Source organism: Lepeophtheirus salmonis, chromosome 14, assembly GCF_016086655.4.
Source record: "Lepeophtheirus salmonis chromosome 14, UVic_Lsal_1.4, whole genome shotgun sequence".
NCBI classification, from domain to species: Eukaryota; Metazoa; Arthropoda; class Copepoda; order Siphonostomatoida; family Caligidae; genus Lepeophtheirus; species Lepeophtheirus salmonis.
In genome coordinates this window covers 11,324,603-11,350,230 of record NC_052144.2, presented here as the reverse complement: position 1 = coordinate 11,350,230, position 25,628 = coordinate 11,324,603, and the positions used below count along the sequence as shown (strand labels likewise).

General features: G+C 28.7%; 2 protein-coding genes across 2 annotated transcripts; one reads left to right on the top strand and one right to left on the bottom strand.

Annotated features, from left to right (window-relative positions):
- The first annotated feature begins 9,470 nt into the window (after positions 1 to 9,470).
- On the top strand, positions 9,471 to 10,045 carry LOC121129379 (uncharacterized). The gene has a single exon (XM_040725101.2). The coding sequence runs from the start codon at positions 9,507 to 9,509 to the stop codon at positions 9,894 to 9,896; it is 390 nt and encodes a 129-aa protein (XP_040581035.1). The 5' UTR covers positions 9,471 to 9,506; the 3' UTR covers positions 9,897 to 10,045.
- Positions 10,046 to 23,957: 13,912 nt separating this feature from the next.
- LOC121129598 (uncharacterized) lies at positions 23,958 to 24,526 on the bottom strand. The gene has a single exon (XM_040725324.2). The coding sequence runs from the start codon at positions 24,490 to 24,492 to the stop codon at positions 24,028 to 24,030; it is 465 nt and encodes a 154-aa protein (XP_040581258.1). The 5' UTR covers positions 24,493 to 24,526; the 3' UTR covers positions 23,958 to 24,027.
- Positions 24,527 to 25,628: the final 1,102 nt, after the last annotated feature.

Below are 25,628 nucleotides of genomic sequence, written 5' to 3'. Positions count from 1 at the left end.
TTTTATTTCTCTTATAAGTTCTAAATAATATATTTGACTTTACTTCGTTAGAAGAAATATCTTCTGTCACACAAACGTTGAATTGGATCAAATATTTGACTACTCTCAAAAATGAGCAATAAGCAAAAGCGTGTAGGTTCGAGCTGAACATAAAACCAAAGTCTTTGCACGGTTAATAAAATTTGATATTGTCAGTGGAATAGTACTTTATTACTTATTCATAGAAACTTGCACAGATATGGATGCTTTATTGACTTTAGCTTATATTCAAGTGGTTTAGAATAAGAAAAAATAATAATTTAAAGTTCAGATATAAGAATTCATATAATTAAATTAACCTTAGAGAAGTAACTCGTCATAGTCAAATCATATTCTTAATATACATATTAATACTTAACATATGCAATATTTATATATAAGTCTAAAAAAAAAAAAATCAATGGACTCAATGAATTTCTTAGGCTATCAAACTTCAAACGATATACTCCATGTTCCAGTTGAGTAGTTGATTCGATGGTAGGTTCAAGGCCAAATAAAGGGCATCTTCTCTTTACCGAAACATTAACATGGTGACTTGAACTGGATTGTTTTGTCCGATAAAGACCAAATTTTTTTAAAGCTAACAGTTGACTTGCATAGTGAAGCCATAATTTCATAAGGGTCATGACCAAAAGAAGAAGGTCAATTTTTGTTTACATACACATAAACTTAAGCCAAGCTTCTGGAGCTGCGGTTAATTGTAGTTCTCTTAACATCCATATGTCTTTCCATTCTTTAAATATAAGTTGTTAAATCAGGTTGTACCTAGCCTTTTTTTATTTGTCTTAGTCTTAGGACCAGTCCTGTCAGTTCTTGTGATAAATTTTTAAAACTGTCGGTCTTTTGGACTTTCAGTAATAGAACTGATTACAAAATAACGAAATAAAGTCGAATGACGTCATCAAGAACCAATCAATTTAAGACTGATTTGCCGGAGTGAACTGACATAATTTTGAATTGAACAACACTCTCGATTCAGCTACATTCTCAGTAATGTGTATCCCTAGGAACCAATTTAAACTTCCCTTCTTCTATTTATTTTTAGACCACCAGTGATAGTCAAAGGCACTGCCATTCAATTTATAGCTAGTACTTATAAAATAGAAAAATAGTTATGGTTAATAAAAGGTATAAAAATAACGTAAAGTGGACAATAAAAAGCTATACAAAAATTATATATTTTCAAGGATACAAAATCCAATAGTGTCTCTAAGGAATCCAGATCTCAGGAATATCCATCAGATTCATTTTCATATTATCGTTTCATACTGTATGAATTGTACATTGCAGTTAGCGTGTTGCTGTTTCTAAAATATGGAAAATTATTATTATTATTATATTTATTTTTTTTGTAGAATCAAGTTCTCCACCTAGAGTTACTCCCTCCCAAAAAAAAAATAAAAGAGTTATGAAACTCTTTTTTTCTTTTTTTTTGTGGATATGATAAGAAATTGTACATGGATATTTTATTTTATTAAATGTTAACTTTGGTAAACGGTTTTTCTTGGCTCTTCCACAAATTGAGCAATTCTGTACAACTCGTCTTTTGTCAGAAGTCTTAGAACTACAAAAATAATGTCCCTGGATCTTTCGAATTGTATTCTTAATTCAACGATGAGATTCGTTATAAAATAACGACAAAACGTTATCTATCATTGTCTTAGGAACTACAGGTCTACCATTCTTTGCTTGAACATTGCAAGCTATGTCTTGTCCATTATTAGCAATAAATTCTGCAAATGGATATATAATTAAGACATTTTTCTTCATTTGTTCATATTTCCAAGTCTTTCAATCCATAAAACCTAATTTTACTAAATGTATTCTTGAAAGGAAATCAGCTAGCACATTACTATTCCCTGATATATTAGATGAAGGGATATTCCTTTCGCTTAACTGTGCAAAATAACGATGGTATTTGTTTGGCTATTTAGGGTATTTTGCTAATTGGGCTGTCACTAATGGTTTTTAATCAGTAAGACATTCTACATTTTTACCTTCGATAATATAGCTAAAATGTCTGACTACTTCTTGTACGGCTAACAATTCCCAAGCAAAGGCCGAGCCTTTTCGTTCGCTTTCTGACAATATTCTACAGAAAAAGGCAAGAGGGCGAAATTTGCAACCCTCTCCCTATTCTAAAACACCTCCAATGCCTACATCAGAAGCATCGACACAAATTCTTCAATTTTTTTCAGGTAAGTAATTTGTTAGCGTTGTTACATCATCTATCCTTATCTTGAAATATTCAAACGCATGATTTAATTCAGAAGACCAGTTAATAGGATCGTTTTTCTTTTTGTTATTAATAGCTTTGTAGAAAGGATGTAGTAATGATCTGAGATGTGGTAACTTATTCATTCCTGGAACATTCGAAGGTCTTTCAAATTGGGTTAACGCGGACTTTTTTTTTGTCTAATGTCTTGATCCCTTTTTGACTTATAGTAAATCCCAAAAATCAATCTCCTTTTTAAAGAACTGGCTTTTACTTATATTGTAGTAAAGACCATTTTCTTTTAACTTTTTTAGTACTTCAGCAATTAAATTATGGTGATCCTTCTCTGTTTTTGAAAGCAATAAGATGTCGTCTATATATGCTAAACAACCACTGGTATGTCCCAATGCTCTATCAATCCTTCGCTGAAATGAGCTGGTCGCATTCTTCAGTCCAAACAGCATGCGAATATATTGATAAAAACCCCAAGGTGTGGAAATTGCAGTTTTTTCTTTCTCTTCCGACAACATTGGAATTTGATGGTAAGATTTCAACAAGTAAAGCTTGGTAAAATAACAAGATTTATTAATCAAGTGATTGAAATGTTGTACGGCAGGCAAAGGATATTTGTCGACATGGTAACGTTATTAAGCAATCTGTAATCACCGACTAATCGGCAATCACCGGTGATTTTGTTTCTTCACCAAATGTATTGGAGAAGACCAACAAGATTTTGACTCTTCTATTATTCCCTCTTTCAGTAATTTTTGTATCTAAGACTTAATGATTTCTATTTTTTCCGTGGTAAATCTTCGTAGTCGAGTAACAACTGGCGTGCCGCTCGTTTCTATAGTATGGTTGTGTGAGCAATGGCATTTAAAAGAATTATCATGCAACGTTGGAAAATTGTAAAGTATTTTGTCTACTTTTAAACATGAAAAAGCTTCGTTTATATAATTGATCGCACTAGCATTTTTAATCAATTTTCCATTTGCAACATCAATTACATTTTCGTATTTTTTAAGGAAATCGAAACCAATAACTCCAAAGCTCATATCCGTAACAATAAAATTCCAAGATACTGCCCCATACCAACTAATTGAACCTATTGAGTTGAGCATCCCAAAATTCTCAATACTTCGTTTTTTGCAGTCAACAACCTAACACCTGACTCTCGTAAGGATAAAAATCTGGAATCCAGGACCGTTCTGCTCCCGTATTAATCAAAAAAGTTAAAAGTTTTTTATATTATTTGTAGGATCAGTAATATGGGCTTGTAATCGAAACAAATTTGAGGGTTTTTTTTTACATAATGGATAAATATTCTTATATAAATAGAAAATAGAGGTAGAAGATATATTTTTGGAGTCTTTACATTTAATAATAATATTTTTTTACATTAGGCGTCGGGTATCCCCGATGCAAAATTAGTTTTTTGTACTTTTATATAAAATTTCAAAGCAAACATGAGGATACAAACAATGATAAGACTTACTTCCATATTTATAATGAAATGGACATAGGGTTTTTTGTTTATGATTATAAATATTATTAGGTGTGTATTTTGTAGCAGGTAAAAATTATCTACGCTGAAAACGCTGGCACACATTATAGTCTTTTTTTTTTTGATATGATTAATTTCTTCGAGCGAGTGTTCCTTCTCCTTCTCTAACTGATGAATATGCAAATTGTTCAACTTACACGCGCTCTCTTTCGTCTTCGCACACTGAAAATACTCTTCATCTCTCATAACTTTGATTAAAGTGTTGACGAGATGATAAAGGAAGGTATTCACCAACCATGTACTTGATCAATGTCCCATTAAAATCCATTTTATCCTTACAAATCTCGTTAATCACATCCCAACTTCTAGATTCCATTTCACTCACTCCTATATTATCACTGTTTCTAATAAATTTAACAAAATCAATAGTCAATTGTTTTTTTAGAGCCAAGACACTGCTTGAAAAGTAAAGATTTTAATTCTTTATATAGAACATCAAACTCAAGGCTCAAATTCAATGAAAAATACGTGTTTATTCTTAGAATCTAAATATAGAACTGACTCTCAATATAACAACAAAATAATAATAATGATTATAATAACAAGGAAAAAAAAGTAAACTAATTTGACTCCAAAATATGATCTCAACTAGTATGTATAAATAATTGTAATTACAAGCACCACAAATATGCTGCTGAAATATTGAAATGATTATTTGTAATTTCTTATATCTATATATATTCTACTTAATATCTGAAAGATAAGTTATGATCTTATTTTATTATAAAAAGAACATACTATATGTTTTGGCCTGTGCACAACACCTTTAACCATTGAAAAACTTTTTACAATCTACGTTTTAACGTACTACCTATTTGTATTATTTTCAAACATTTTTATACGAACGAGGTATTATTAGTTGCATTTAAATGTCCTAGGTCAGATGAATTAGTTGTAGCATTTTATTATTTACTGATACGTAATGATGTTATTTTTGTATTGAAAGACTTAGGTTCAGAAATTCAAAAAAGGAACAACATTTTTGGGGTGCGTTTTTTCTTCTTTATAGTCGTAACGTGAACTTCTGCCTTTGAAAGACACATTCTCAGCTTATTTTTGGTGTAAATAGTTTTCAAAATTGAATAACTGTCCCAAGGACTGGTCCTACAAATTGATAGGATCGGTCCATTCGATTTATTTATCGTTTAATCATTAATTTGATTCATATGCAGTCAGGTCTTAAGACTTTTCTATCAGTTTTTGAATTTTTCTTTAAAATTTCAATGTTTTTTTTGGAGCCAAATAAGATATATTAGATATTTTTAAAGAGTATTGCAAATATTTGGAAAAGATATTCCTGTTTTCATTTAAAATTCATTTTAATTTCAGTTAAAAAACGAAAATATTATATTTTTATTTAAGTATGTGTTTATTCTTTATATAATCAAATATAAAAAACGCCAATACAACAATCAATAATATCACGAGAAATTCATTACACTTTCTTCAAACACCGGCAAGTGGGAAGGTACTAGATGCTCTACTACAGTCCTTGGTTCAAGATAAGACTGACATAACACTTACTCTAACTATACCTTAAAAGAGGGGATGTTATGTTTTAAAAATACGCCTTGAAACAAAGTTTTTATTTCCACAAAGTTGAATGAACAGACTTAACTTATCTATAAGCGCAGTGTCCCAAAATGATCTTAATTTTTTTATACCTGTCTGGCTGATGTGATATCTGTGTTTATTATAATTCGATACAAATGTCGTTAAAAGTCTTTTTACAGCACTACAGCAATAAGAAATTAAAGATTTAAAAAATAAAACTTATAGAAGAACGTTTCATGATTTCAAAATGGTTTTTTTACAATTTATGTTTCTTCTTAGAGACACGAGATATTACTTTTTTAAGACTAAAAAATAAAATAAAAACGACACTTTCATAGGTCCTTATTTTTAATTAATCATTCATAGTAATTAAACATATCATAGTATATAAGTTACAGAAAAAAGTAGATCTTAGGATTTAAATAATGAAGAGATCAATTTATGGAGTGTAGAAGAAAACTCCAAGAACATCTATATTTTTTAGTATGTACAATACCTCATATGATTCTTTAGTTTACACTTATTTTATAATATTAGTAAACCTGGTTGTTAAAAAAAAGACAGATCAATTAAAAAAAAAAAAGAGAGTAAAAATAATATTGTATATCTGCGGAATGACAATTTGGAATTTGAGCCAGGCCACCATTAGTTGCAATAGAATTAATGTAATGAGAAATAAGGGTATACTATTAATAGAGCCACAAATGATGCTTTATATATTTAATTATTTCAGATATGGTTGATATCATTAAATTACTATTGATTCATTGTAATTTAATAATTCTCAAATGTTACTTTATTACGTTAGGGTGTGCTCATTAACAGAATAGATTCATCGAACACCTCTCTTAATTATCCTATTTAATTTTATTATGTTGAAGACGTAAAAATAAGCAATTAAATTGTAGGGAAGACCGAATATTTTTGTAACTCTCATTTTTTTGGCTAAGTTATTTCGACTTATTATGTCTCATACACTAATTTAGCACAAAAAACCAAAATATGAAATTTTGCCTTAGTTTTAATTTACGTAAAGATTATACCCGTATATAGATGTTTCACAAAAATGCATTGGAATACGATCTGTCAAATGTTACAATGTTCCACAGCCAAATGCGTTTTGCAATAGCTTAAAAGTTATATATGTTAGAGATTACAAAAGTTAGACTCTATTACATAAATTTAAACTATTAAGTCGTTGCACTTTATATATTCTACGGAAGATTAGTAATAAAATTTATCCTTAAGATTGAATATTATAAATCAGATAACTTAACTCTGACAAAAAATTTCTAAGGTATGTTCTTGCAAGAAGACAAAAAAACAAGCTTGTTGTAGCGCGTCAATGGTGCTGGAATGAATTTAAAAGGCGAGGGTCTAATAATATAATTATGAGGTCATCACATATGCCTAAAACAATTTTGGGGATGTGACAAAGTTTTTTTTATCTCAAGGGGGAGGGGGTTGTTGGGCTATTTCATATTTTTAACAAAATTTAATTGATTGCAAATACCAAATTAGAGACAAAAAACTTTTTTGAAAAACTTAAGAATAATTTGAACAACCCACTTTTTTATATGAAAGACGATTAATAAATAATTTTTTTCTAAAATTTTGACATTATAAATTATATAGACGTCACATAAATATAATAATTTATACTATACACAGAATATCCCATATTTATCTGTACAAAAGGTAACTGATTTCCTCTTGAAGTTGATGATCTTGTCAAAATTTGATTCTGTGATAAATGTTTGACGTGACATACTTCCATTTATAAACTCTTGTTGTTTAATTAATAATATTTTGACGTCATTGGATATGAGAATCAGTACTTTCATTTTCAACACAAGTACTTTTATATTTACATGTAGAGGGAATATATGATATTGTTATTAAAATTCTTACAACTTCAGTCATATTATATGACAAAAAATACCTGAAAAATCATAACACGTAACATTGATCAAATATGAAATACTCAACTACTAACTCGTTTCAGTTCGACTAAATCAACTCAATTTTGCTGAAAGTCCAGAAACTTCTTATGGTACTCAGCAAGTCAATAGTTTCAATTGAAGAGTGCAGTTTGTCACTCAAATTCAAAAATTTCAAATAAAAATATATCTAAAGATATATGTGTTAATTTTATGATTCATTTGTTCAATAATGATTAAATTATGAAGATACTAAATAAAAATCAAGCTATAAAAGTTTATAAATCGCTAGCATGCTAAAAAAGTAACTTTGAGATTTCAAATTTTTTTTTGGGAGAAAACAGCTTAGCAGTCATGAAGTTTTCAAAGATTCGTTGCAATCAGATGTAAAAGGAAGAAAATTAACACAAATCCTACCCTGCATCTAACATAAACAAAGCCAAGAATTACCTTGATATTGATCTTCAATACTACTCCGAGTTCAAGAGAGATTTACTCTTATAACTTCACAAAAATCATCAATTTTACTCTCGTTTGTCAATAAACACAATCACTTGATAATAATATGTTCACTTCTCAAAACTTAAAGGAGATGATAACTAGAGTTGTGAAAAATATGACATTGTACAACGGCGTGACTTTTTGTGGTTGAAACCTGCACATTGGTTTCTTTTTTTAAAGTTTTATGATTTTTCTTGGAAAGAAAACATCTAAGGGCTAAAGTATCAATTGTGCACAAATGACGAAAATTAACCATTATGATTTGTTAGGGAGCTATAAGTAAAAGTCCGTATTGGACTTCGGGTAAAATTGAGTTTCAATAACTACTTATTTTCTTGTAAGATACAAATTGGGATTTTTGTTAATTTCCTTCATCTACTAGTTGTTAGTAGCTAATCTCATAAATTGTCATGATGGTTACGCTGTTCTCATCCAAATATTTTACAAATTGTCAGGATAACCGCGCTAGGTTTTGATTTTTATATATATTATTTGTTCCATTAGATGAAGATAAATAAATTAAAAGAATAAATCAAACTTAAACATCGAAAATTGCATTTCATATGTAAAAAAATTTATTCAACGATTAATCCAATATTTTAACTATTGAATATTTGATCCATTGACAAAAGTTTTTTTGTTTTTTTTTTCAATTTTCATCTTTTAAACTCTAACATCTATCCTAAAATAATTGACCAGCTTTAGAAAATACTCTTTCTTTTTAACATTGGGGCACTTATTATCATTTGCATCTCTTTTAGTAAGAAGGGCAGTCTCGAGTGCGTGTGTTTATGAATGCCAGAGAGTAACCCTGTTAACATATTGAAGAATTATAAGTTTAAGTCGTGTTTTTTTTTTAGAATAAACGAAGATATCGAGTAATTCATGCCAATTTTTTTGCAATACACTGAGTGGGATTCTTATCTACTTCCTTCATTTCATAACTTATTGGCACTAATCTTATTTAACATCATGATAGCTAAGCTGCTCTCCACCGAAACAATCTTTAAATTGTGTGGTTTGTCAAGTTGATGATGTTTGGTATACAGGTAGACCATATTTTCACCAATTCTAATGATAACACCATCGTACACTTAAAAAAAAAAATTCGAAATTCCAACGTCAAAAACTAAACCAACCTTAACCTAAATTTAATATTATGTTAATAAATAATACGACTCTTTTTAACAGGACTTAAAAAACTGTAATTTAATTGTTCTTTGCTCTATCTGAGACTTATTGTGGTATTAACATTACAACTCTAATTTAATTAAGTAGTAAAGTATATAAGTTCTTATTAAAACATAAATGAATAACAATCTTTATCCTCAACTCGATTTTTGAAAATTAAAACTGAAGAGCATCTAAATTATGAATGGAGTGATCATTTCCCTTTGAGTTGGAGATAAATATCAAAAACCTTGTAAAAATATTTGATTTCATCAACACTCTTTGTTTTAATCAAAAACATAATGAAAGTGTTTAATTTTGGTTATTAATCAGTTACTCGTACAACCTGTTTGATATATTGATGAGTTGCCCATTGAGATGAAGAGAAGAAGGAACTAAATCAAAAAGGATTCATTTTCTTTGAGTCTACTTGTCACACGCCCAATAACAAGAAAAGTAATTATAAAAAGGAAGTTAATTCCTTTATGAAACATCAGTTCAACTCATCAGTTCAACAACAAACATGTTTGCTAAAATCCTCATTGCTTGCTTTGCCATCAACATTGCATTGGTCGCCAGTGCTCCAAGCTCACCTCCTTCCTACTCTCCTTATCCTCCTCCACCCCCTCCCCCACCTCCTCCACCACCACCAGCAGCAAGCTATGCCTACAACTACGCTGTCGCAGATGAAGAATCTGGAGTAAACTTGTCAGCTGATGAACAAGCTGACAACGGTGCCGTTTCTGGATCTTACAAGGTTACTCTTCCTGATGGTCGCATCAAGATGGTTACTTACACCGTTGAAGGAGACAGTGGATTTGTTGCTGATGTTCAATACGAAGCTGCTCCTGCTCCAGCTGATGCTGCTCCTGCTCCCGCTCCATACCCCAGATATACCCCTTATGAAGCTTAACTATTCAACATTCATACTATTTATTTATTTATTGAAACAAATACCTACCAATTGTATAAAATACATTCACCCTAATGTTATATCATATTCAAATTACATCCAATCCATCTCTTCTTGAATAAAATAAAATAATTGCATCAAAAATGAAATGAAGTTTAAACTTATTTGAGAATAAATGCATGAGTAATATTCACTAGCTTATATTGTAACTTCTAAACAATTGCAAATTTACACGATTCTAACAAAGATGCATTTTATATGTGTTTGCCTTTTGGGAATTATCATAGATTGATTGAGTTATTTAACATACATACTGTAGTGACAGTTCTTATTTGTTTCGTCCAGTCATGTCTTAGGATCGGTCCTTCCATCTGTCAGTACTAGAACTGATTTAAAAAAATTATTGACGTCAACAAGGACCAAACTTTTTCACGTTTAGGACTGATATACAGAACTGAACTGCACAAGACCGAGACTTATTGAAAAATACTGCATCCCTACTTCTTCAACAGAATATCAAATAAATTTATAAATTATCTTTTGCCCCGTACGTAATGGTTATGGATGGGATTTTTTTTTACATAAAATTATAGGTTTATCCTCTTCAGGGTCCATAAAAGACCATGCGTAGTCACTTAGTTTTTAAGATCAAGGTTATGTTAATCCGTGTGAACATTTTTTAAGTACATGTAAATTATACTATTATTTCTACAACAGTTTTTTTTGTTTAAAGGTATTTTTACCACCTGTGTAATTTTTTTACAGTTGTAAATTTTTCTACTCTTGTTTTTTATTTGTATTATGAACGTACAAATCGATATTTGTTAAAATTAAAGTATTTTTTTATACAAATTTAAATATCTCTATAGTAAATTTTGGATGTTTTTTTAGAAAAATGTTGATAAATGTAATAATGTCACTATAAAGCTTAAATTATTTTTTCTATGAAATTGTAAAGTTATCTTACTAATATAAAAATTTAGTACAATATATTGCCTTAAACGTAAAAGGACTAGATGACCCAGAATCAAAATTCACAAAACCACTGGTTTTGTTTGGACTTTCAAAACGAAAGGGATCCCGAGGAAAGACAAAGGCATTGAAATTAGAGTTGTTGAACTCCAAACCTCTTATTGTCAGCAAAATTATTGATCATCAATCCTAAACTGTTGAAAAGATAAGAGGTGATATCATCTGAGCTATTCCAAGATATGTTATCTTCTCGTTTATGGTTGTAGACACATCGGGATCTGGATGAAAATATGATACTCATGTTATAAGGTATTACCCCTCAATTTTGGCAGAATATTTTGACTTATTAAAGTGGATTGTTAGGTCGTACAAAGCTTTTTAATAGGAAAGGGTCTTACTATGGAGATTGCTGGTACTTTTAATGATGAATTACTTCTGACATTTTATTCTTATTAGCTTTTGTTTCGGTTCTTGCTTTTTGTTACTTAGTTTGTTTTTGCTTTTAAATTGTATGTGTCTAATGATAAGGTAATATTTTTTAGGGCAGGAATAATTATAAACTAAAAAATTTAATTAGGATATTTTTATGTGATACTTTTTCCTTCATATATTTATTATGTGATTTGTGCATATAAAATGAAAATCTTAATAAATAAAAAATAGTTTTTGGATGAGGGGGCATGTTTTGACAATGACCAAATCAACATGTTTGTTTTACATTTCATATCAAGACTATACTTAACAAGGATTATCAAGAAATTTCAAGGATTTAAATGAAATATGGTAAATTGTTGACCCGATGAAGACGGATTATAAAATAAAATTCTCAAGTACTAATAAAATAAACAAGTTGATTTGGGTCAATGTCAATCCATACTTCCTCTTCCAGACACTACCTTCCCAATTAAATAAAATAGGAGAATGATGTGACAAATTTAATAAGGTAATAAGTTAGTATTATCAGAATTTGAATATTATACATGAGCTTTATTCTATAAAATTAAAATGTATGTTTTAAAAATAACACACATAAAAAATTTAAATTAAGGAAATGGGGAATCTAAATTGAAATTGAGTAGACTCCTATTTTTCTCCCGGAGTTAGGAGTTAAGGAAGATCGAGGCAATCAAAACTAGATTCTTTTAACTTGATCGTCCATCTCAACAGGTGTTCGAATTCGGATTCCCAGTTCCGCAAGTAACAACGGGAGAACAATTAATGTGAGGAAAACTACCAGACCTCACAAGGGAGTAGAGTGGACTCTTTCCTTGGGAATGAGATATCAGCATCAAAACAATGAGGAAATACATTCACGATGAGTAGATAATTTTATTATTTCAAATAAAAAAATTATCATTCAATATTTTATTGAAATTTTCACAAAGTGTAGTATTCTATTTTAAATTAGGATATTCCTTATTATAATTTATCAGGGCATGAAGTTATGAAATTAACATTGAAATTGTAAACAATTAATGATAATCTTGCCTATTTGCTACTACACTCACAAAAATGAGATCACTTAAAAAATATAAAATTGAACAAAAATCCTTAAAGATGCATATTTTTATTTTTTAGATTAAACATTGAATACTTTTCTATAAAATCAGCGATGATATTCCTTATCACTATTAATGATAAATAAGTTACAAAAATAAAAAAATACTGTCGTTTTTCATCAATTTTAAAGAAAATATAAAAAGTTGAGAACAAGATACAGAATATAAAAAAAACAGTTTTATAATCGTAAAAACACTTGTGCATAAGTTTTATTAATTGTACTTTTAATTTGTTGATTGTTTGAATGTTAAAATAACTCAGAACAATAATAGTCCCGAATTACTATAATCCCATATGTTTCAGAATTCAGACAAATGAGAGAAAAACTCAGATTTTAGCACTGAAAGATGAATTCCTTTTTGGCTTGAATTCATTTGAACAATATTTCCTTCTCTAATTTATCCCTAATGTTATTATTTTACCGTTGCGTAGAATGTTGTAAAAACGATGTAACATTGGGCAATTTTTCTATTTCTTTTTGGAGAGAGGTTGCCAGATACAATCAAGGTAGGAACAGTTTTCTAGAGGACATTTTATTTGTAAATAAAGGTATATACACATACATGAAACAGATCTTATAATAGTAACAATACTAGGATATACAGAAGAAGGACTACACACTATGTTAAATATAAAGTAATTATGACCGCACAGGTAACAACACAGTGATAAATTATCATAATTTATCTATAACTTCAGTAACGAAATATTAATTAACTTTTTTATCAATTCAAGGCAAGGATTGAGATTTAGACTTGAGTCCACATTTTGAAGACTTGCCTTTCGACTTGATCACACAATCAAAGAGTTGAACTGTAACGCTAACACTTGCAATTTAATTTCGACACAAAAGTAATTTTAATTGTTTCATTGGATATAAAGTACTCTTTAAACTATCTGGTATTTTCTGAGGATATGAGCTGGACTCAATGGAATTAATAGGAACTTTCATTTGTGAGCAAATATATCGACTTGAAGTATAAGGACTTTTCCATATCGGATTCAGAATTGGATCCCCCAAAGTTTTTTTCTGATTAAGGTTAAACAAGTTCAATTAAGGACAACATAATGTACATTAATATACCATTTATTTATTGAATGTACACAATATTATATTATTTAAATTAGTTAGTATATGTTCAATCAATGGTCATACTCAAATATTTTAATGAAAATGATCGATTTTTGCAAATACCAATAAAGTATTTTTGCATAGTTTAATTATAAGATAAGAATATCCCATTTGAAATTCCGTGCTGAAAAATTGATTTATATACAGTATTAAAAAAAGTATTACTTAAAAATGAATAAACTTACGATTATACTTCATTTGTAATATCCTCAAAAGAGCATTCAATATGTTTGGCTTCCTCGATATAAAAAAACATCATTGATATTACACATAATATCCAATTCCAATATGACCTATTATAAAAACATATGTACGTATAGTAAACATTAGCAAGCTGATTCCATAACTTTGTCCAAACGAGCTTAACCTTTTTTAGGTTTAATGTTTCGATATAATGCACTGAGGAAGGACTATATACTCTGAGATTGGAAAACATCCTTAATATCTAGAGTGTATTAATTTTTTGCTTCAATTTTTATGTAAGTTCTTAATTTATTGTGTACTTCCAGTATACATTTTTTTGGGGATAGTACTTAATTAGTTTAAAAATATAATAAACTTCAAATCTTTTATTATTGACTCTACGGTGGTATTTTGGTTATTAATTTATTTGTTTAAAAGTATATTTAAGCACCAAAAGAGCATCGTCCAAATTCTGACTCATATATACCGGAAAATCTGAAGCGCCAAATTTTTTTGACACCCACTAGTATCAACTAATGTGTTCCTGTTTTTGTAATATCTTTAGGTGTTACAGCGTTAGCCTTAGAAATGAAAGAAATTGTTGGCTACCAAACTCACCCTAATATTCCTATATAACATAATACACTTTTGATAACAGATAAGGAATCTTATCAAATAGATTTTCTTTAATATAGGAATAAAAAAAAATTTAACAACTTCTTTTTTGAATTTGTTACTTAGACTCTTCTATTATATAACCACACTTGATTGAATGAATAAAGTGTATTCTTGATGATTATGCGTTATATTTGTATTTTGTTCGGTTTAAAAGTATGAAAAGGATTTGTATATTTCTACCATTTGTATATATGATAGCAACAAACATAAAATCACGTATGAACCGAAAAATAACTATTAAGTGCAGTTTACTTCATCAAACACAAGACAACATTGAAATATAAAATTTACCTATACTAAAATAATGTTTAACAATCTGTTAATAAACATTCCTTATATAATGTGGTTAGCCAATGGCTTAAAGAAGGAAACTCCAACATAAAACATTTTTAATTTTATGAAAACAGTTAAACGATTCAAATAATTACGTCATATACATTTGGTGCCATTTTTTTAAAAAACTATTCCATTCCTTTTGCACTCGTAAATCTCAACTTAATTATTCTAAATATTTGAAAAAATATAAGGCATCGATAAAAAATAAACCCTAATGAGTATAGAATTTGAAGGAGATATAATTTATATATTCTAATAGTAAAAACATTAAATATTTTTAAGATTTCAAATATTATGTTAAAATGGAAGAGTTGATTGAAATACCAAGTGATGTTGATTTAAAATTACAGCTACGAGAATATATTATAATAATTTAACTTTACAAAGTTAATATGAGTTTACCAACAGGAATTTATAATCAAAAATAATTTTTTGTTTCACCACAGCAGGTTGTGTGTTTAGAGCTTGTACTTCTCCAGATAGTATGAGAACCCATTGTTTCAATCCATCCGATATTAGATAAAATAAAGAATCCCACAAAACAAAAGGAAAAATATGGAATGGCTTTTAAGCAAAACAGTTAAATAAATTTGCTAAACGTCGATTAAAAATGGCTAAATATAGTAATAATTGCTAAACAAGGGATTTTCACAATAAATAAGGAATTACATAATGAAGAGTATTGTAGATTTTTGAATTAACTTCAAATGTAATTTATGACTTTTTTAATGATTTAAGGGATAAGTTGGTAAACGATTACTTTTTTGTGGCGCATTCTCATCAAGTTCAAATGCGAATAGTAACTCGTAAATGCATAATAAATGTTTAATTTTAATAGATCAAAATAAAAGAAGAGTAAAACTTAGTAGTTGGCAATTAAAATGACTAAAGTTTTTTATTAAATCAGACATTATGACGTGTTCAATTGGTTGCATGTATAGCCTGCTTACAGCATAAAACATTTATATAAAGAACATTTGAAAAAAAATATATATCAATAAGTAACAATTGAATTTCATAATTTGTTATTTTTAGAACATGATTTAAATATAATCCGTAGACTACAGTTTTATCTTCTAATCGTTAATGATGGCTTTACGCTCTTCACAAACCCGTTTACTTTTATCTTGATAATTTGAAGAAAAAAATTAATATAGATTAATTACTTACATTGTTAATGTTGATGTTGATTCAACCGATGAAGACTTAGCTTTGATGTCAGGTTCATAGAGTTATCAAAAGAAATAATGTAACTGCAAATGGCGAGTATTACAATTTTATGATGGAAGCGCACTAAGACACAAATTACGGTTATTTTTGATATATTTTCTTCAACATAAGAAATAATATGGTAAATACACAGGCCATATAGTACATAACATGACATAATAGTTAGTCAAGTATGGAACATTATTTTCAACTACTATTAATCAAATATTCTACATAAGATGACGTAGATTTTAAAAGAAGAATTATTTTTTTTGTCAGATTATTGTGATCTACGAGTTATTGAAAGAATCCTTAACCGTGAAGAAACCAATGACTTTAAGCCAATAAAAAAAGTTGAATTTTTCACCTCTAAGAAATTTTATTTATACTACATCTACAAAAAAAAAAAATATAAGTAGAGAGTCAACATAAAAACAATCTAGAACAAAAAAGGAAACTTGTGTAATAAATAAATATGGCTCAATATTTAAAAAAAATGTTTCTTTCAATTATAGGGTTTGAATTCAAATTTATAAGATAAAATACCCACTAATGATATCTATACAGAGGTGGGACCCAAAACTTGAAGTTGCATAATGTTGCATTCAATGTTGGGATATGTAATATTTTCTACAACTGTATGTATTATCTTTAAATTAATGTAATGGCGTACTAATATACTTGTCAATTGGTATCAATTTGTAATGATATATTTGTTCAAAATATATTAATTATCAGTAATCTTTTTTAACACTATTCCGGAAATAAACTTTTTATTAGACAAATTTTGAGAAGGATTAATTATCAACTTTATAAGATATGTCTGACCAGTCTACTTTTGATATGTACGAAAAATTGACATTGTCTCTAGTTATTATATAGCGGTCTCATTAATTTAATTTAAAATTGCTTTATCGTGGGTTGAATTATATAGGATTTATGTTTTTATTTTGAGGTGTTAAAAACACATTATTTTTTATTATCGCATGCTATATAAATTTATTTTCCTTTTTACATAAAAACATAATGAAATTGCATCATCAATTATTTTACTATAATGATTAATTCTATATATTTTTAAGTTACAAAATGAATGATATATTAATAAAATGATTAATATAGCTTATATTCCAATATTATGAACATGACAATAATTACTATTACTATCAAAATTAACTTTCTTTATAAGGTTGAAATGCCTGTTATATTTTTGTGTTTAATATACAGTACAAATACTTAATGATGTTCAAACCTAGATATTAGACATAAATTGATATCAAAGTATTATCTGATCCAATATTGTTGGAAAAATATTTTATAATTCACTATTCCCATATAATTTCCCTTCCAATATTAAGAAAATGTTAAATATAATAGTTTTAGTTGTAAGCAATTTTTATGAAAATTTTTTTTAAAAAACATATCCTTTTCAGAGTAATTATAAATTCAATAAGTAATCTGTTTTTATTTTCTGCAACCTTACTTTGCAAAAAGAAGTGGAATTCTTAATAACTATAATATCCAAGTATAATGCAAATTTGGTTATAGTTTCTTTAACAAAAGAAACATCAATGGTAGGAAAATGCTTTCAGTAATCTTGATGAATTTTGTTATAGAAAAAGTAATCAATTTTCCTAAAGTAATAAGCGGAACAACAATGATAAAAAATATTGTACTACTGACAAAAGAAAAGTATTCCAATTGAATTGTTCATTAAAAATAGATAAATTTTAAATATGAGTCTAAAACTATTTAAAAATATTTTTTAAATATGTTGTTTTCTTAATATTTTTCAGTCATTTTTTTGTATTTGTTAAAAATAGTAATTGACCTTATGATGGATCTCAATTTTCGAAAAGTTTTCTAAACGTCCAAACCTGAATGAAATGCCTATGATTTTTTAAGTGAATGTATGTACCGATGTGTGTTGTGACAACTAATGTATGTGTTTATTCAATGCTAATAATTTTTATTTTGACTACTTAACCTATCATATTTAAATTTTGTTGTAACTTATAATTTAATAAATATTTTTAAATATACCTAAACATATGTTTTCCCATTATTGTTAATAATTTCAACATTATGTTTATGTTTTAGACAAACCTATAATTATGCGTGGAATGAATATGTAATCCCAAAAATAATTAATCTATTCCGGTCTCTCGGATATGAGTGTCGTCTCGGAGATGTGAAAGATAATGAATTTCTACTGGGTCAGGAAAATATGGAGTAGTGATTAGTTTTTGAGTGAAACGTTAATGGATTTTTTACAAAAAAATAACACTCTTTTCATGGACAATCCTCATGATATTTTCCAAAAAGTTCTGGATAAACTAGCAATATACCTACTCTGAGCGTATGTAGGGTATTTGTGAAGGCGCATTACGAACCAGTGAATCTAAAGTTATCTCTTGGTTGGGAACGCCCAGTTAAAGAAAACATAAGTATATCTGAAATCCGAACGGTCAATGTTGATATTGCGGTGGATGTTATATCCTTAGATATCTGAACCCACTTTACAATGGTATTTAAGGGACCATTGAGATCAAAGATGTGTTTCGCTCCACAGAAATTAAATTGAGCTGAAGGCTTCCATTGAGCATAAGTTGCTGGCTTTGTATTTTGAGTATGTCATCAGATTGTGGAAGGCCGTCCGACCTCCTGTAGAAGCTGCAATTGAGGTGAAAGGTGGATATTTTGAATTTTAAGGAAAGAAGATGTGTTTTTCCTCGTTAATAAATTTAAACCGTTTAAGCTCTATATGACTTTGTTAATTTTTTCCGCTAGGAGGCATTTTTGCTTAACCAGATATGTATATTGTTTGTATAAATTAATGTTTTTATATATACGAAATAAATAAAAAGCCTTTTCAAACTGACAAAAAAACTAAACTCAATTCAAATGTTTGTAATACACATATTTTATATGCAGATTCAAGCTCTTAAGTGTTGTCCAAATATGTCATATTCAAAATTGTATATAAGCATGTTAGAACATGCTTTTCATCTGTTAAAATATGTAAATGAAAGGATATTTATCCTTTGTTATTCATTTTTTATGAAAATATTTTTAACAGTATAGCAGATTTTAAATGTTGACAGTTTTTTGTAAGGATTTGTATTTTTATTTTATGAAAAAAAAAAAATAAAGCTTATGATTTGAACCTCAAAATTATGCTTTATATTTGTTTACATATTTATATTAGAGTGGATCTACAAATTAAAACTTGAGGAAGCTATAGTGAAGGGAAGATTAGTCTTGTAATACCATGAAAGACTATTACATGCCAAATTAAAGATGATTAAACTTATTTTGGAGGTTTCCTAGTTAATTTCTAACTTTATTGAATCATATTTTATGGATTTTTTAACCCTCCAGTTTTCTAAATTAGACTATTTTACAACCCCTCCCCATTAATGAAAGTTTTTTTAATCCTTTTAATCCACATTTTATCACCTTTCAGCATGCTTTTGAAATATTTCATCAGATTATATCCAACTCTTTATTTATATTGGACATTTACTACAGCTTTTTTTAGGATTTAATCACATATCTAGTAATTTTTTATAGAAGTTTATTAAATTTCATGAACTGTTTGCTTAAAAGATGTTCTGTTTGATTTCTGGGATTCTTGTTTTTTTTTCAATGGGAGGACTGAGGCGTATAGCAGTAGGTACAAAATTATAATATCCCAGCTATTAATCTATTTAATACATGCAATTTCATGAAATACTGATGAATTCTTATTTGATTCCCTAAGTTCGAATAAAGTTATGTATATTTCATAGCAATTTTTAACAAAACTTAATTTATTTGGAAGTAAGAGTTGGTAGTGGACCTCCATAATCAGCTGGAGCAACATAAGTAGGGACTTTTAGGAGGTGGAGCACCATAAGAGGATGGAGCAGAGGGAGGTCCAGCAGCTACCATAATATCAATGCAAAGAGTGGCAAGTTTGAATAACATCTAAATTTGACTGATATTGATCTAGGAATGATGATTTACTCTAGACAACTTCTTCTTTTTAAATGTTTCGGGGAGGAATAAAGAAGGTGTAAAGCTTTTTTTTCTTTTGTTTATATATAATTGGACAAGTTGGACTTATTAAAAATAATCATACTTGATGTTTTGGAAAAGTTGTTAAAATTCATTCATTTGAAAAATGAAGAAAAATACCTATTGATAAATAAACTGGAATCAGAGTACTAATACAATAATTACTATTTGATGAACTACGTAGTAAATATTATAAGAAAATATTAAAAACCATTCAAAGGAAAGCACTCTTGGCAATGACTCATAACCTTCGATCGACACCAACTGCAGGAATGGAGGCAGTTTTGAGCATTGCTCCTCTTGACAAATACATTAAGGAACAGACAACAAAATCAAAATGAAGAACGAAACATTTCTTACGTGATACTTAGAATGGAATTGGTAATCTTCCAAAACGTTTAAAGACGAAGATAGACACACTGGGTCTGGATGGGCCATCACCAAAGTTGATGCATCAATTTTTCATTCAATGGCTTCATTTAATAAAAAGGCTTCTGTGTTTCACGCAGAGATTTTTGCCATAATACAAGTTGTAGAAGTTCTTCTCAAATACGACAAAACACAAAACAATGTAATAATCCGATCAAATTCCCAATCAGCAATTTTTGCAATCTTTAATCCACATACTACTGGTAAAGAAATTGTAAAATGAAAAAAAAAACATCATCAAAGGAATGCAAGAACATTTGACATAACCGGAAATGAATTTGCAGTCCCTCTTGCAAAGAGGGGTACTGAGAGCCAAAACCAAATTATTATTGGGACGCCTTCAAGCTACATAAAAAGGTAATTCATGACTTCTAGCAATATTGGTGTGACCGATATAAAAAAGATCAAAGAATGAAACATATACATACTATACTTAATAAGCCGAAGTCGAAGTATATCAAGCTCGGAAGATAAAAATTGAGACTTATTGTACAAGCCTTCACTGCACATGTCCATTTTCTAGCCAACCAAAGCAATTTAAAAGGCATAAGCTCAACGTACAATGTATGTATGAAAGAATTACAAAATGCATACTATATCATCAATAGATTACCCGCCTTATCATACGAGAGACAACAAGCAATGAATAACGCAAAGGCAGACTTTCTCATTTTAAAATTTTATACAATCTAAAAGCTGAAAAAATATTATCTGACTAAACTTTAATGTAAACTAGGATTTAGAATTTGCTGTAGTAGCACAATTACCCTGTAGTGTGGTCGTGGTCGTTGCCTTATATTTGTACAATTTTTTTTTATGTATGTATGGGAAGCAGTAATTAATATTTAACTAACTACTCCATGTCAAAAAAAATATCATAGTAAATTCAAACAAAGAATAAATATTAAAACAAAACGCTCAATTAAATAACATATGTCTAATTTTGGGAAACGTCAAAGTCATCATTCATTAATTTGCAAAATACTGATATTCTAAAAGATTGACTCTCTAAAGCGTTGAATAAATATTTGTGTTTTGATTTTCATAAAGAGTATTTTTATTGATATATTTGTTTTTCAAACATTTCCATCATACATTTCATGATAAATTTTTGATGGTTTTTAAGCATAAGAAGGAAAACATTCAGGTACAGGAGCTGTTAGAGCACCATACGCTGGAGTAGCAGAAGCAACAGGTGCAGCTTTTAGTGACAATATCATCAAACAATCTACTGTCTCCTTCAATAGAATAAGTCACAGTCATGATTTGACTACCTACATGTAATATCTTAATGTAACCAGAGACGGCAACATCCTCAGATTCTTTTTTGGCACTAAATTCATATTAGAGACCGCATCAAGACATTACAGTTTCATAAATTTATAAAAACTCACAATGTTATATTTATTATAAACATAATTGAGTGTATATATAGGCTATAGACAAATTGTATAGTATAAATTTTGCATGTCCCGGTTTACTTTGACAGCCATTAACAACTCTTTATTTAAGTTTGTAGCATTTTACATTGAATATGTGTATTTATAATTTCAAATTCTAAATATATTTTATTAAATAATCAAATAATAGGTTTCCGAGGTATGAAGTAAAATCTATTGTACTTGCTTAAAAAATATATTAAATCTTTGCAATTTGATAAGAATGAGCTCAATTTTATTAGCACATTTTATTTAATAATTTTTATCTTTGTGATTTACATTATTTTTTGTAAAAAAAAAAAATTAGTAGATAACACTTATATAAAATTTCCTATTTTTTTTTTTTTTTTTGTAGATAAAATTTACTTGATTTGTATATGTTAAAAAAACCCAAATATACTTCTTAAATGGTCAAAATTTCAAATAGATCTAAAGATTTTTTTCCTAACTCTATGTCAATATCAGGAGCTGCCGTGGTTCCTTAATATAACCAAGATTTAAAAAAAGGCAATACTGCATTCGAACAGACATTCATATAAAAAAAAACGAATTTTTTTAAAGTCGTGCATGCCAAAAATCTGTATGTTAGGAATGGTTAATTTTCAAAATAGCTGAATAAATCTGTGTCATTGAATACAAATACATATATTTTTTTAAATGTATGCCTTTTTTCAACCATTCCCACAAAACATTTCATAATAATGGTTTTGATGGAAGCGTAAGAAGGAAGATATTCAGATAAAAGTGCTGGGGAGCACCATAGACTGGAGCGGCGGGAGCAACAGGTGCAGCTTTCTTGACAATATCAGCAACATATCCACCATCTCCTTCAACAGAGTGAGCCACAGTCATAATTTTACCATCAGCACTCGAAATGATTGCTTACCACAAGAAACACCTTCTTCTTATATTATGCTGGCGAGAAATGCATCTATTTTTACATATGTTTACAATATTGTTTGACATAGTACACTTATTCAAATTTATACATAATTTTCAAGAAAAGTTCTTGAATTTCAACCATTGAGAATTAAAACATATACCTTCTTTGAAAAGAAACTGGAATGAGAGTAATTTCTCATTAATTTAGGCTAAATACATAACATTTATTGATCTAACACTTTTTTTTTATATTTAGTAAATTTTGTTTTCATTGAGACTTCAATTTTCTTTTCAGATAAGAGCCATACAAAAGATATTTCAATATATAAAATTTAAGATGATTTCAAACGATATATGACTTAGTAATGGAACATTAAACACAAATAAAATTACTTTTTTGGTCAAACAATCTTAGAAGGAAACTTTTAAAATGCAAATATTTTGTTGAGCAATAATCTTTAAAAGCTCAACTAAGTCTTGATTTAATAATTAATCACATCACAGTTAACAGTCTTACTAAGCTTTTGGATTGTATAGTTAATGATATATCCAGAATATAGACCTTTTTTTTTTTATCGTATAATTCATTTTTTTCAGGGTGGAAAAATAATTAAGTTTATATCATTCAGATCTCACATTGAGAAATAAAACGCCTTAAAATTTCGAACTAGTAATGTAACCCTTAAAACTAATTAAAACCCGGTATGATTGTGTTTTAGTGAAAATTATATAACTAGTTTTATACATGGAAATCAAAATGTGAACATATCACGGTAATATTTAATTACGTATATTAAAAAAACACCATAATGGAGTCGAAAAAGCTGAGGATTTGATATCTTGGAAGATTCAAGGATCATTATATTCAAGAATGTACAAAACCAGGTGATTCAGACATGTTGACTCTCAAAAGTGTTAAATTTATTGAAAGAGTATTTTTTGCACATTTTTATATTTTGATAAGAAATGATATGTTTTATGTAACCTTTCCTTTTAGTATATATTAGAAAATATAATTTTCATAAGCTTTAAATGACCATTCATTGAGCAGTAGGAAAAGTGAAGAAAATTATCTTTTGGAAGATACAAGGCTCATTATTCAAGAAACTGTAAAGTCTGAAGATTAAGAAAGATTGTATCACAAAAGAGGTAAATACAATTTTGTTGTGAAAATATTACACATAACTTTATATGACAATTTATTTTTCAAACATTTCCACATTACAATTCATAATAATAATTTTGATGTTTTTTAAGCGTAAGAAGGAAGATATTCAGGTAGAGGTGCTGGGGGAGCACCATAGGCTGGAGCGGCAGCAACAACAGGTGCAGCTTCAGTGACAATATCAGCTACAAATCCACTATCTCCTTCAACAGAGTAAGTCACAGTCATGATTTTACCATCAGCCCGTAAGACCTTGTATTGACCAGAGACGGCTCCATCCTTAGATTCTTCTTCAGCACTGAAGTCACTTCCAGACTCAGTATCAAGAACAGCGTAGTTGAAAGCATAAGGGGGAATTGGCTCAGCGGCTGGAGGTGGTGGTCCATATGAAGGTGGAGGTGGAGGAGGAGGGGGTGGTGGTGGAGCCCCATAACTAGGTGGGGCCTCATAAACAGGGACTGGAGGAGGTGGAGCACCATATGAGGGTGGAGCAGAAGGAGCTCCAGCAGCTACGCTAAAAGCAATGCAAAGTGTGGCAAGTTTGAAAAACATCTTGATTTGAGTGTGAATGATCTTGGAATGATGGTTTAATGAAGACAGCTCCTTCTTTTTATATGTTGCAGGCAAGAATATAACGGGCGTATCACTTTTTTTTTTTTAAATGGTTGTTGGGCAAGTTATACTTGTTAAAAACGATCTTACTTTATGCTTTGGAAAACCAAAATATTTATTTTAAAAGATTAACTGGGATCAAATTGATTAATATTTTATAAACAATTTACCTTTCCTTACTTAAGTTTTGATCTTAGACATTTTTTTTCACAGTTTTTTATATTGAAAATTGAATTTATAATTATGTAAATTTAAGGGTGACATGTTTGGAATATATTTATATATATTTTTTTTACTCCATTTCTTGTGAACCCCTAATTAGTAAAAAGTTAAACATCAAGAAAAGTAAATAATATTGTTATTTGTTTATGTAATTGCTTTTTCAAAATATTTTTGAAGAATCGGAATTCTTCATGTAGATGGTATGGAAATTGCTTATAAAGATTAAGCTATGGCATCGGTTTTTCTCAATTATTTATCAATCTTGTTTTGAAAATATACCGTTATAAATGTTCTCTAAAAGATGCAACCCAAAAATGATTCTAAATGAAGGTGTAATAGTACTTAAGATGAGGATAATGAAATAGTTGAACATTTTAAGGATTGTGGATTAATTAATGGTACGTTCTTTTTATATTTTAATACAAACTACTCAAACATACAGTATTTTAAAGCCTATAGTTCTATTATTCACACATACAAAATAACATTGTAGTTTGAATATAAGAAAATTAAATAATAATATCAATTTATAGTTGGTAAATGGAAGGACCAATCCTGTAATCATGTTATGCATTTTAAGACGAAGAAATTACAATTTGTACAATGTGATATATATAATTTGCAAATTTTTTGTTGTTGTCAGCTAGTTTTGTTTACAGAATCATTAATCATTCATGATATAATTATGATTTATTAATTATGAATAATATTAATAAATAATTGTCAATAGGTGTAAGTGAAATATATTAAGATCCAATTTGTGTAATAGTTTAATAAATTGGGATATTTATCTATGGTTAAGGACTCAAAAAGTGTTCCTTAGAAGACTATGAAGCTTTTGAAGCTCACAAGCT